This window comes from Haplochromis burtoni, unplaced genomic scaffold (genome assembly GCF_018398535.1).
Source record: "Haplochromis burtoni strain Fernald_Lab_line unplaced genomic scaffold, NCSU_Asbu1 Contig_7, whole genome shotgun sequence".
In the NCBI taxonomy this organism is placed as follows: domain Eukaryota; kingdom Metazoa; phylum Chordata; class Actinopteri; order Cichliformes; family Cichlidae; genus Haplochromis; species Haplochromis burtoni.
The window spans coordinates 2,497,191-2,509,027 of NW_024582368.1; the positions used below are offsets into that span (position 1 = coordinate 2,497,191).

The window sequence follows — 11,837 nt, forward strand, 5'->3', positions numbered from 1 at the left end:
CAGGACCCCAGGCAGCCACAAGGATGCCTGGGTAAAATCAAACTTGCGTCATTCTCGCGGGCAACCTACTTGTTTTGGGGCCTAGTTGCCACAAAGTATGAAAGCAAATTTTGGAATGGTTCCTATTTTCGTACACGTCTAAGTAGCAAAAAAGAATCGTAGTGCGAGTTGTTTTGTGTAATTTAAATACTTTTGCGATGCAAAATCTGAAAGGAAGTTTAACGGTATGTTTCTTTGTTTCCTTTTGTACGTAGCCTGTCAGTGCTAAAGGAAGTTAGCTAGCTCGAGCGACTGATTTTTAGCTTTTAATTGCTTCTGCTCACAAAAAGGACCAGACCTTTGTGATTTTTAAGGTGGATATTCGGGATACAACAACAGGTAAGTCTGTGTGCTTGGTTATAAGAACAATCGTGATCGTTAGGTTAACTTTCAGCCGTAAAAAGGAACAGTTAAGCTAACGGCATTTGTTGTACTAAAGAAAAGCTAACGGAAAGAAGTCAAAACACACGTGAACGCGTTTATTAAACGGCCGTGTTAACTGACTCATTTTTTCCTGCATTCATGTCTTTATTTTCTACAGTACATGTAGTATTTTTCCCCGGTTAAGCTGTGTGTGTGTGTGTGTGTTTGTTTGTTTGGTTTTTTTTATAAAGTGGCGTAGTTATTTTTTATCGTGTTACTAGAAAACCATACAAGAGAACCCCAAGGTGCTCATAATAAACTCTTGTGTCAGGTAGTCTATTTATTTTGTCATTTATTCAGTCCTGGGTCCTGGGCCCAGACCGACCACATGTACTACACCACCTCCTTCAGGTCACCTGGGGCAATACCGGGTCAGGCTAGAGATGTAATTAGGAGCTTGTGGGTCTACCTTCGAGGGCACTTCCTGGTTGGATATGCCCAGATCACCTCATCCAGGAGGGGAACTGGTTAGATGCCTGAACCACTTTAACTGGTGCCTTTTGGTGCGAAAGAGTAGTGGCCCTACTGTCCCTGTTGAAAGGATGAGGAGTTCAGTCGTTTGCAAAGGGAAAGTCCAGCTGACCTTTGGGGATATCAAAGTTCACTACTCACATCTCGTGACCATAGGTGAAGGTATGGTCATAGATAGTGAATTGACAGCTTTGCGTCTATGCTGTGCTCTCTCTTCACCACGCCAATACAGAATCCGCAACACTGCAGAAGTTACCCTAATTGTCAATAAGACCCCAAAATATTTAAACTTCTCCCCTTGGGGCAGCAACTCGTCTGCTTACACTTATCTTTGTACAGAAGCTTTAATAAATGACTGAAAGCTCCAATGTTTGATTTTTGTTATAGTGGCCATGGCTATGATTATGACTGTGGATCAGTTGGAGACGAAAACATTGTTACTTCAGGAGTCCTTGAAGACAGAAGAAAACCTGTTGGATTATGAATGTGAGGAGTCCTTGAAGACAGAAGAAAACCTGTTGGATTATGAATGTGAGGATGAAAGTAAGTATGTTGTTGTTATATGACTTTGAGCCTTCCACTTGACCATTTGCCAAAAAAAATTCATAGTCCAGAGTTTGGACTTATCCTTGCTTCGGACTGCTCCCAGCCAGACCTAATGGGCCAAGGGCCGACCACCAGGCACACACCTCCCCTGAACTATTCCCTAGATTATTCACTCATAAGGGTCTTTTGACTCTCTCTTTGTCTGGTCCCTCACCAGTCCCATGAGAGTAAATCAAAACTCTCGATTTGCAAATGTAGTCACAAGCTAAAATACTAAAATATATTTGGAAAGAACTACACCGAGGCGAGGTGTAGTGCATGTAGTATGATGAACATGCCCAAAAAAAAAGGAAATCAGGAAAGATGCAAACGCTTTTTCACATCACTGTACAAAATCATTGCTTTAAAATTTTAGTTTCATATATCATGTAATTTTCAAGCTATAGATCTGAAAAATGTTCTTTCGACTTCCATCCAGCATGTTTGCTTGCCCTTCAAAGTCTGAGACAATGTTTAAATATGAATATCTAAAAAAAACTGTTAAAGATAAGCACCTGAAATTGTCTTTAATGTCTCTTATCATAAAACGAATCAGGATCTGTAAATTGGGACAGAGGTATCAAAAGTGTATATTGTATGTAGTTGTATTTAATGGTAATGCAAAATAAAACGCACAAAATGTATTGTGACATGAAATTCTTAGTAACGGGATTGGAGATGAAATGACCCATGTATTGTACTAGTGACCAAAAATCTCATCCATGTCCACATGGTATCTTAAGCTTTTTATTGAACAATAAAATGAGTATTTAAAAAATAAGTTATCAAAAGTTTCTTATTAATTTAACATCTAATTAGACTGCAACATAAACATAATGTTTGTTTTAGTTTTGCTTTTGTATTTTTTTTTGTCTTAATTGCACATCACATTTTACACTTGTGTTTTTCTTTGCAGAACATATGTTTGAGCCTCCAAATGACTCAGTTTGCTGTGTAAATGAAACTGCCAGAAAGAGGAAACTATGCCAAAACGGCTTGGACTGTCCCAGACCATTTAAAAAGCCAGTGGTAGTGTTGACTAGACTTCCTGAATATAAGGTGAGGTCTCTGCGACCACCAACGCCTCAGCAGTTCTACAGTGAAGATGAGTCTCTCAGCAGCTCTGATTCTGATATGCAGTGGGAGCCAGAAGTTGATTCCAGTGATTCAGATTTTTCACCCTCCAACAATACACAGAAACCTGCAAGAATGAACAAATGCAGTGAGAGCGACAGAACACCACCACCTGCTTCACCTCCGAGCACCAGCACCAATGGTAAGGTCGCAGACGCCATAAAATTAGCGTAACTTCTCTTTACAGATGAACAGCAGTGGTTTAAAGAATTTTAAACATTTGTGTTCTCCCCACCCCCACAGCGGCAGATGTGGCTCCTGTTATAATATCATCAGTGTTTGGCCATTCCTCCAAGGAAATAATAACTGCCCGACCTGAGGCACAGAAGGATGAACTCAAATTGAACATGGTAGTTCTGGCTAGGAGAAGACCTATGAGGTGGCAACGGGGGAAAATAGTCGAGATAGTTACAAGGGGTAAGAGAAAATTCTGCCAGATATTACAGTAATGTTTGAAAGAATTCATGTATTGAAAAAAGTTGATTCAAAATCCTGGATTAGAAAAGGCTGAAAGTAATTGATAACTGTTAATTGTATTTAGTTTCAGATGATCTAGAGATTTGAAATATCTTCTGATGTGTTTTGTTCTTTTCTCTCTTCTCTGTTTTTGTGAATGCTTTTGAGGTTTTTACTCTAGGACCAGCAAAAATGCGATTCATCTTATGCTCAGTAGAAATTGAAAGCTTTTTTTTTTTTCCTTGTCACAGCGTCATTTTCCTTAGACATAAGAACAACACTGCACATTAATGGCAGTGAATGAGTTTGGAAAAGACAATTTTTGTATATTTTGTTTTTCTGGTGGCTGGGTATATGTAAGGCACCACTACCACCAGAAGGTGGAAGCAGTGCACCTGAAATTTGTTTGCCTGTCCTTAAATAGGAAAAGTAAAGTGCATTTGCTGTCATTTGACTGATTTTAAAAACATGTGACATGATGAGATTAGATGCCAGGTGAAGCAAGGTAGGCAGAGTGAGCTGAGTGCAGAAAGAAATTTCAAAGTTTTGCTTTTCTGAAAATATTTTTTTAAGAGAGAGATGATAAACTAAAATAAATTGATAAAACTGAAGTGAAAATTGGTCTCTTTTTCCCCCCTCTTTTTGCAGAAGACGGACGGTTAAAATACAAAGTCAGTTTTGAAGAAAAAGGGAAGAGTCTAGTATCTGGACACCACGTTGCTTTTGACACCACAGCAAAGGTGGAGCAGCTGTATGTTGGTGCCCGTGTGGTGATTCAGTGTCAAGATAACAAGTACCGGTTCCAGCCTGGTGTCGTAGGCGAGCTCCCCAGCAGAAAGAACCGCCTAAGGTGTTTATTTCAATTTTATGATTAAAATTGCTAGAAAACTTGTGTACCCTTTTGGCCATGGTTAACCCAATGAATTTATAGCGTGCTGTGCAATCAGATTTGACTGTTTAGCCAAGATTTTCTGTTAGGAACTGCTAACGCTGGAAGTTTGACTTGATGCTAACACATTTTACAATTCCAGGTTCTTGATCTTTTTGGATGATCACACGCCGGTCTATGTTGGGTTACCTTTAATTCATTTGGTTTGGAAACCTTGTAAGTTGAATTGTTTTTATACTTTGGGGGGGGGGGTTCATATTCATATACTCAGAAATCCTGTCAAGTGTTTTTATTTACTGACTGTACAGCTCTTAGACACATAAAATGAGTAACCAACTTTTTCTTTCTTCTTTTTTAATTTTGTTTCAAAGTGGAAAACGTGGCAGATGACATTCCAGAGGGCCCTCACAAAGACTTCATAGAACATTACCTGAATAAGTGGCCGTACCCTCAGTTAACCCAGTACAGGCTTGGACAGACCCTTAATGCTGAATTGAACGGAGTCCTGCAAAAGTGTGAAGTGCAGATTATTGACTGCAGCTTAATGCAGGTTATCTTTCAGGTCAGTATTTCATTTATCTTTTAGTTTAAAAAATTTTATATTTGATTTTCAGCTGAATTTTATAACATTTATGAATCTAGAACAATACTAACACAAAGCATTCACAGGTAATTTTTTTAAGGTAAATTTAAGTTTTATACAAGATATAATAGATAAAGTTGAGACACTGACACTGCTTTATGGAGACTGAGTGGCTCCAGTCACACAGGCCTAGAGATCGGTCGATGATTTAGCAACCGCTGATCGCTAGGAAAAAGCATGTATTCCCCAACCAGTTGGCAGATGGTTGCTGGCAGGCTGTGAAATCAATTGCTTTAACTCTGATCTTGCAGGCTTAGAAACTGTTCTTTGATTCGCTAAAGAGAGATGTGTATTCTGCAGCTGGTTGGTGAGTGGTTTCTGGAGGTTGCTAGATGAAATTGGTCACCCTATCCTTGGATTTGCAAAGATGCTGTAGTCGCCAGTAGTTTGCATGGAAGATGCAAACACTGTCCAACTATTCAAACATGGGAAAAACTGGGTCTGTGTTCTCTTTCAAAGCAAAAGTTCAAGTTTAAGAGAATTTGTTGAAAATATTTAGTTAGTGTCTTAGTGGAAAAATATTTGATGTTTGTGGCATCTGCTTGTAGATGGTTGGCACATTCTTACAAACATCTGCATCAATATGCTTTTTTTTAAGGCAGAAATAAAAGAATTCATCACTGCCGTAGGCTATACTTGTATTGCTATTTCAATTTCTTATATACATAGAAACTTAAAATTGATGCCATAGGTGCATCTGCTAAAAATCAGTGACAAATAAGAATCTTAGTGACCACTAGCTAAAGGGCAGAGGTGAAGTTTTCAGAAAATCACATGAATTAGATGACTTGAAAATAAGGCGAAGTAGGATTTTGAAATTGATAGCATAGTTGCATCTACTAGGATCTGATGTGTAGCATGAGTAGCTGCTGGTTCTTTTCCTTTAATTACTTACTTAGTTGCTTTATTAATTAAGTCTTTTTCTCATAGGAGAGTGAACATAAGGAGTGGATATACCGAGGTTCGTCACGACTGGAGCACATGGCAAAGTTTTTGGAGATGAAACACAGAGAACAGCTTGAGTGCGACTCTGACTGAACGTCCCCTGATGCAGTAGCTGCAAAAATTGAAACTATTTTACAATCGGACGAGATGCCATTTTTTTTTTTAAAAAAAAAAAATTTTGGTTTTTTTTTTTAAAATTTTTTTTTTTTTTGCGAGAAGCAGCACAGTAACAAATGAGTGTGATGGTACAAGCATACTCACACTCATTTTAAGCTGTTCCAGCTTGAAACAGGTTTTATTTCTCCTTTTTTTTTTTTGTATTTACTTTTAATGTACAGACTTGAAGAAATATATATATATGTAGTTGGTGAATTAATGCATTTCCAAATGTTTGTCCAACATAAACAAATTACCCAATAATCGTTTTGAATTTTGACTCGTCCTTTTTTTTTTTTTTTTTTTTTTTTTTTTTTTTTTTTAAAAAAACCACACTGATATATCATTGAAACCGCTGAGACGGATAAACATTGTGTAACTTGGTTTCAGATATTCCCCCCCCCCCTCCATATTATTTTATCCTGTAGATGTCTAAAGTAAAAAAAAACAAAACAGATTTTCATAGTGAGAATTTTGAAGGAATGGAGATTGTGCTTTGAAGCATTAGTTAAAATGTGTTAGTTTTAATGCTTGCTCACATTTTCAGTGACTGTTTTCACACAGGAGAATTTTCTGAGGAAGTTCTGACATCACGCCCTTTTTCTTGCTACTTTTCAACTCCATAACTCAGGAACTGAATTGGATACTCATGGGTGAAGCAGTTCGTGTCTGCCCACCATAATAGTGTAATTTTTCTGTTCTGCCACATTGAAAGGGCGTATGCAGATTTCTGTGAATAGTATTGACTGTTTAGCCACCAAAATAAACCAGTTGCCTAATGTTGTGTTTATCCTCCTTGTTCCACCTTCCAAAGCTGTAAATAGTTTCTGAGTCCTGTAGTTTTCTCTTGTCTTGTTGCATGTAGTGGGGCTCACACTTTGAGATGGGGTGAGGAGTTGTGCAATTTGTAAAAGGCTCAGCTCCTCTGTGTGAAAAGATGCTTCCTGGATGTGTCCCAGGAGAGCTGTTCTGGTCTTTTTACTGGGAAAAAAAAAAACCCATAGGGGCAGTAGAAGAAGGGTGGATGGAAATCAAACAAAAGCCAGAATCACTATGTGGCATGAAGGTTGTTTTACTTAAAAATTGGCACATTTTGTAATACAATAAAGATGAAGCTACAATGAACATAGAAGTTAATGAATGCTGATGACATACTGTAATGATGACAATAATTAACATGCAATTGTATCGTCCTAATATTATGGACTACATCTAAAACAAACAAATTATGGAAAATGAAATATATTTTATTTTTAGATTGTAACAGTATCACTTAAAAGTAAAGAAAAAAATCAATTGACCTATACTGTACAAAAAATAAAAAGCTTCTGAAAAGCACTTGTATATAATATATAAAAATATATATGACATATATATCACTAATTCAGCCTATCTATGATTACAATAGCACTAGTAAATGGTTGGTAAGTGCTGTGTCAGTTACAAAAGAGAAATACATTGATTTCTTTTAAAAAATAATTTCCTGAGTATGGCTACTAACCACTGAGTTACTATTGAGCTTTTAAGATCTCAGTTTTTGTGTCCAATCCCTATAGAAGCTTGTTTCCACCATTAAAAAAATGTTATCCATAAGTTACATTTCCAGGCTGTCTCAAAAATTTGGCTTGCTCAGAAGTTTGAGCCAGTGACTTGAAATTTTGAGATAATAACCCAGATATTTGACTTGCCTCTGGGCAAATTTATTATTATTATTTTCATACAAGCGCTGCTGCATGCCTCAGTGTGAGGGAAGCACAGATCATCCCGAGTAGAATAAATAACTGGTTTCCTGCATGTTTGCACAGACGTTTGTTCTGTAGTTACCTAGTTTTTAGTCTCTGATCAGGGAATGTGACCTGAACTGAGAAATATGGTAAAAAATAAAATAAAATTTGATGCCTGAAACACGTCAACTGGGCTGTAGTTAGCAAACAAAGCACAAACTGACAAATTGTTATAACTCATTTTAAACCATCCAATAATGAGGTGCCTTGAGCTTGGTAGTCAGCCAAAGTGCTGTATGTAACATCTTCTGCGCCTCTTTCAGTCTGTGGGAGAACAGAAGCAAAGATGAGAGTTAGGCAGAATGAGTAAAGATGAGCTAGACCAGAGGATACTGCAACATCAGCTCTTGGAATGCATGCTTAAGTAAGCATGTGATGCTTAAACTAAAGAGAGAACTATACAGTGTTTATATGTTATGGTCACTTTATTTACCATCTAAATTCAGCATTCATACATGCCAGCATTTGTTAACACTAAACAGCTGATGGCAATGCAAATGCTTTTGCCAGCCCTGATCACAAATTACTAAAAAGGTTTAATCTGATCTAGATGAAAAGAGGAATTATTACCTTTTAGGCTACAGAGAAAAGTATTCAGTCATCTAACTATTTAATATTTCAGTCTAAACTGCATCAATCTATCAATCGTTTGTTGTAAGATTCAGATAATTATTTTTTAAAAGCTAGACATTTTAAATGAGAATAAGAAAGAAAAGTATTTCTTTGTGCCCCCCTTTCCCTGTTAATGCCCTACATGCCCCCTGGCAACACTTTGCTAGATCCGCCACCTGCACAGTTACCAGCTGTCAGCTACCTAAAAAAGGATCCTGGTGTTATTTGTCTCTCAGAAACAGTTCATAACTTCCCTTCAACTCATTCATGTCACCTAAAAGGTAAACCTGTTTCTCCATCACCTGTTCAGCTCTGATGATTCAGTAAGGACATCTCCTGGTTTCATCTTCATGTTTCCCTCTCACCAGATAACCAAACCATATCATGACCAGCAGCTTTACAGCTGTGGCTCCAGCAAACATCAGCTGATACTAGAAATTAATATTAAATAAATTCTAACAACAGCTGATCAAGCTTAAACGTGCTGCTGTTGTTTAGCGCGACATCCGCTGGTTTCCTCTTTCGGCGCAAAGTGAGCGATAAACAAACAAGAGAGCCGATCAGCTGATCATTGATCAGTTTCATGATTGAAGTAGAAACGGGAGAGGGAGGGGGGAGAATGAGAGAAGAAGAGGCAGCTGTGCAGCGAAACACAGAATAACTCCAGCTTTGTGCCTTTTTCATTGTAGCTGAATTACGGGACAAACTGTTCCTTTTCACCTCAATAAGAAACGCGTAATATTTTCTCTGAATACCAGACGGGACGGTTGGCAACTCTAATAACTTATGAACAAAATAAAGTTCAACATCATTAACTTCATAGCACCACCCAGCTGTATAGAAACTCCGTCATGCTAGCTAGCACGCAGTACGGAAAAAGTCAGAATAACGAAAATAAACTCCACCTAAACTTGGTTCATATCTGACCCAGAGAGACTGCAGGTCATAACTTCTTACCTGAAGTTCAGTTCACACTTGGACCGGCGGCCGCCTCGGGTCTCTTTTCCTTCTGCGTCCCTTTCCTTCATCCACCTGCTGGCCTCCACCACTTGCTAATGTTACTGAATCTGTGGAAGCTCCGCGATAGCCACCACACGAAGTAACGAGTAACGACCCTATCTAAATCCCAGTAACGAGTAACGCGTTCCTGATTTTGGCATAATAACTAGTTACCGTGCTCGTTACCACAATAATAACGTAGTTACTGTAACGCGTTACTTAATAACGCGTTAGTCCCAACACTGCTTATGAATGACTTTTAGTGCAACTGATAAACAAGCGAGTGTCTGCATTCTTTAAGCTTTGATCCTTTTCACAGTAGTGCTACTGATATAGCACTGAAGATTTAGAGTTGAACGTGTTGCTAATATTTACAGTATTTGGTCTGAATTAAAGCAGTTAAAGCAGTGGTCTAGCCACCAGACACACTAAGACTGAGCCATGCTGTTTGTGTGGTGACGATGTAAAAAAAGAACATAAGTTTTAATGTCTGAGAAACATTGTGATACGGAGCTCTTATAACGCACCCTTTGTGTGGTTTGTTGAGTCATAAAAAACACAGAGCTGTATGTCACAGCCACGTCGCATTTAGCAGTGAAACTCTGAGAAAGAAAGAAGAGCCAGATATGAAACAGATCAAAACAGACTTTAAACCTTTTTTTATCCAATTACAAGCACGTGTAGTAAAATAAATTACTTGCGTGTAACATTATGTTTGTGAATGTTTATGGCTGTCACTTCTGAACTTTTCTTACATACACTGTTCACTGTATCTTAGTCCTTCTGATAACTGATATCAATATAATATTTTAAAGAGGAACTTTTTTTAACAGTGTGCACTAGACCAAATGTGGCAATTTACTAAGGTTGAGACACTTCACATGAATAGTTCCCTTTCAAGGGGAATATGTGGACGAAGAAGTTAGAGTATGAGATAAGATGTTTTCTCCTTAAAGTTTATTAGCATTTTAAGACTTCCTATCACATTCAAATATTAAATATACATAAATGTGATGGAAGATATGTATTTTAAAAAATGGAATATGAAATGTGTTTTACCCAATACAGCTATTAGATGTGTTTTCTTTGTATATCCTTTTTCAAGGGGCAACATCTGTGAATATTTATCAGTCCTATGATCTATAATAATTATTGGACAAAATCTCCAAACAGAACATACAAGTTATTAGTTATTATTAACGTTATTAGTAAGTACACTGAACAAAAATATAAACGCAACACTTTTGTTTTTGCTCCCATTCCCCATGGGATGGACGTAGAGACCTAAAATTCATTCCAGATACACAATATAACCATCCCTCCCAAACAGTGGTCACAAATCAGTCCAAATGTGTGGTAGTGGGCACATCTGCTATATTGAGATAATCCATCCCACCTCACAGGTGTGCCACATCAGGATGCTGATCTGACATCATGAGTAGTGCACAGGTGTACCTCAGACTGCCCACAACAAAAGGCCACCCTGGAATGTGCAGTTTTGTCTCACAGCAAAATGCCACAGATGCCACAAGCAATGAGGGAGCGTGCAATTGGCATGCTGACAGCAGGAATGTCAACCAGATCTGTCGCCCGTGCATTGAATGTTCATTTCTCAACCATAAGCCGTCTCCACAGGCGTTTCAGAGAATATGGCAGCACATCCAACCGGCCTCACAACCGCAGACCTCGTGTAACCACACCAGCCCAGGACCTCCACATCCAGCAGGTTCACCTCCAAGATCGTCTGAGACCAGCCACCCAGACAGCTGCTGGAACAATTGGTTTGCACAACCAAACAATTTCTGCACAAACTGTCAGAAACCGTCTCAGGGACGCTCAACTGCATGCCCGTCGTCCTCATCGGGGTCTTGACCTGACTCCAGCTCGTCGCCGTAACAGACTTGTGTGGGCAAATGCTCACATTCGATGGCGTCTGGCACGTTGGAGAGGTGTGCGCTTCACGGATGAATCATGGTTCACATTGTTCAGGGCAGATGGCAGCTGAGAATGTCCCAGTTCTTGCATGGCCAGCATACTCACCGGACATGTCACCCATTGAGCATGTTCGGGATGTGCTTGACCGGCGTATACGACAGCGTGTACCAGTTCCCACGAATATCCAACAACCTCGCACAGCCATTGAAGTGGAGTGGACCAACATTCCACAGGCCACAATTGACAATCTGATAGACTCCATGCGACGATGTGTTGCACTGCATGAGGCAAATGGTGGTCACACCAGATACTGACCGGTTCTGGGTCCCCAGACCCCCAATAGCGCAAAAAACTGCACATTCCAGGGTGGCCTTTTGTTGTGGGCAGTCTGAGGTACACCTGTGCACTACTCATGATGTCAGATCAGCATCCTGATGTGGCACACCTGTGAGGTGGGATGGATTATCTCAATATAGCAGATGTGCCCACTACCACACATTTGGACTGATTTGTGACCACTGTTTGGGAGGGATGGTTATATTGTGTATCTGGAATGAATTTTAGGTCTCTACGTCCATCCCATGGGGAATGGGAGCAGTAACAAAGGTGTTGCGTTTATATTTTTGTTGAGTGTATATCACACATGGAAGCAGAGCAACAGTAAAGTGTAATGTTATTTTTAAATTTACACTCCATACTCTAGCTGGTGTGAAACACATGAAAAATATGATTTCCCACTTCGCTTTACAGTGCCAGTAACAACCGT

The 11,837-nt window shown here is 39.0% G+C and overlaps 1 protein-coding gene across 4 annotated transcripts; it reads left to right on the forward strand.

Moving 5' to 3' along the window:
- The first annotated feature begins 3 nt into the window (after positions 1–3).
- On the forward strand, positions 4–5,775 carry LOC102313390 (histone-lysine N-methyltransferase SETDB1-B). Of its 4 annotated transcripts, none has more exons than XM_005914084.3 (9): positions 4–95; positions 255–378; positions 1,321–1,476; positions 2,435–2,794; positions 2,896–3,069; positions 3,757–3,958; positions 4,140–4,213; positions 4,369–4,559; positions 5,571–5,775. In XM_005914084.3, exons 3-9 carry the CDS (start codon positions 1,326–1,328, stop codon positions 5,676–5,678), a joined length of 1,260 nt encoding a protein of 419 aa, XP_005914146.1. In that variant the 5' UTR covers positions 4–95; positions 255–378; positions 1,321–1,325; the 3' UTR covers positions 5,679–5,775. The 4 variants fall into 4 exon arrangements, with proteins under 4 accessions (XP_005914146.1, XP_042080993.1, XP_042080989.1 ...); XM_042225055.1 differs by lacking the exons at positions 4–95; positions 255–378 and adding an exon at positions 771–1,095 and having other exon boundaries at positions 2,435–2,577; positions 2,659–2,794; XM_042225059.1 differs by having other exon boundaries at positions 38–378.
- The last annotated feature ends 6,062 nt before the right edge of the window (positions 5,776–11,837 follow it).

Excerpts from the sequence above, each read along its gene's own strand:
- LOC102313390 (XM_042225049.1), top strand. The coding sequence starts at position 897 with ATGCCCAGATCACCTCATCCAGGAGGGGAACTGGTTAGATGCCTGAAC. Across the intron at positions 2,795-2,895 it reads TCCGAGCACCAGCACCAATG|CGGCAGATGTGGCTCCTGTT; the intron begins GTAAGGTCGCAG and ends CCACCCCCACAG. Across the intron at positions 3,070-3,756 it reads AGTCGAGATAGTTACAAGGG|AAGACGGACGGTTAAAATAC; the intron begins GTAAGAGAAAAT and ends CTCTTTTTGCAG.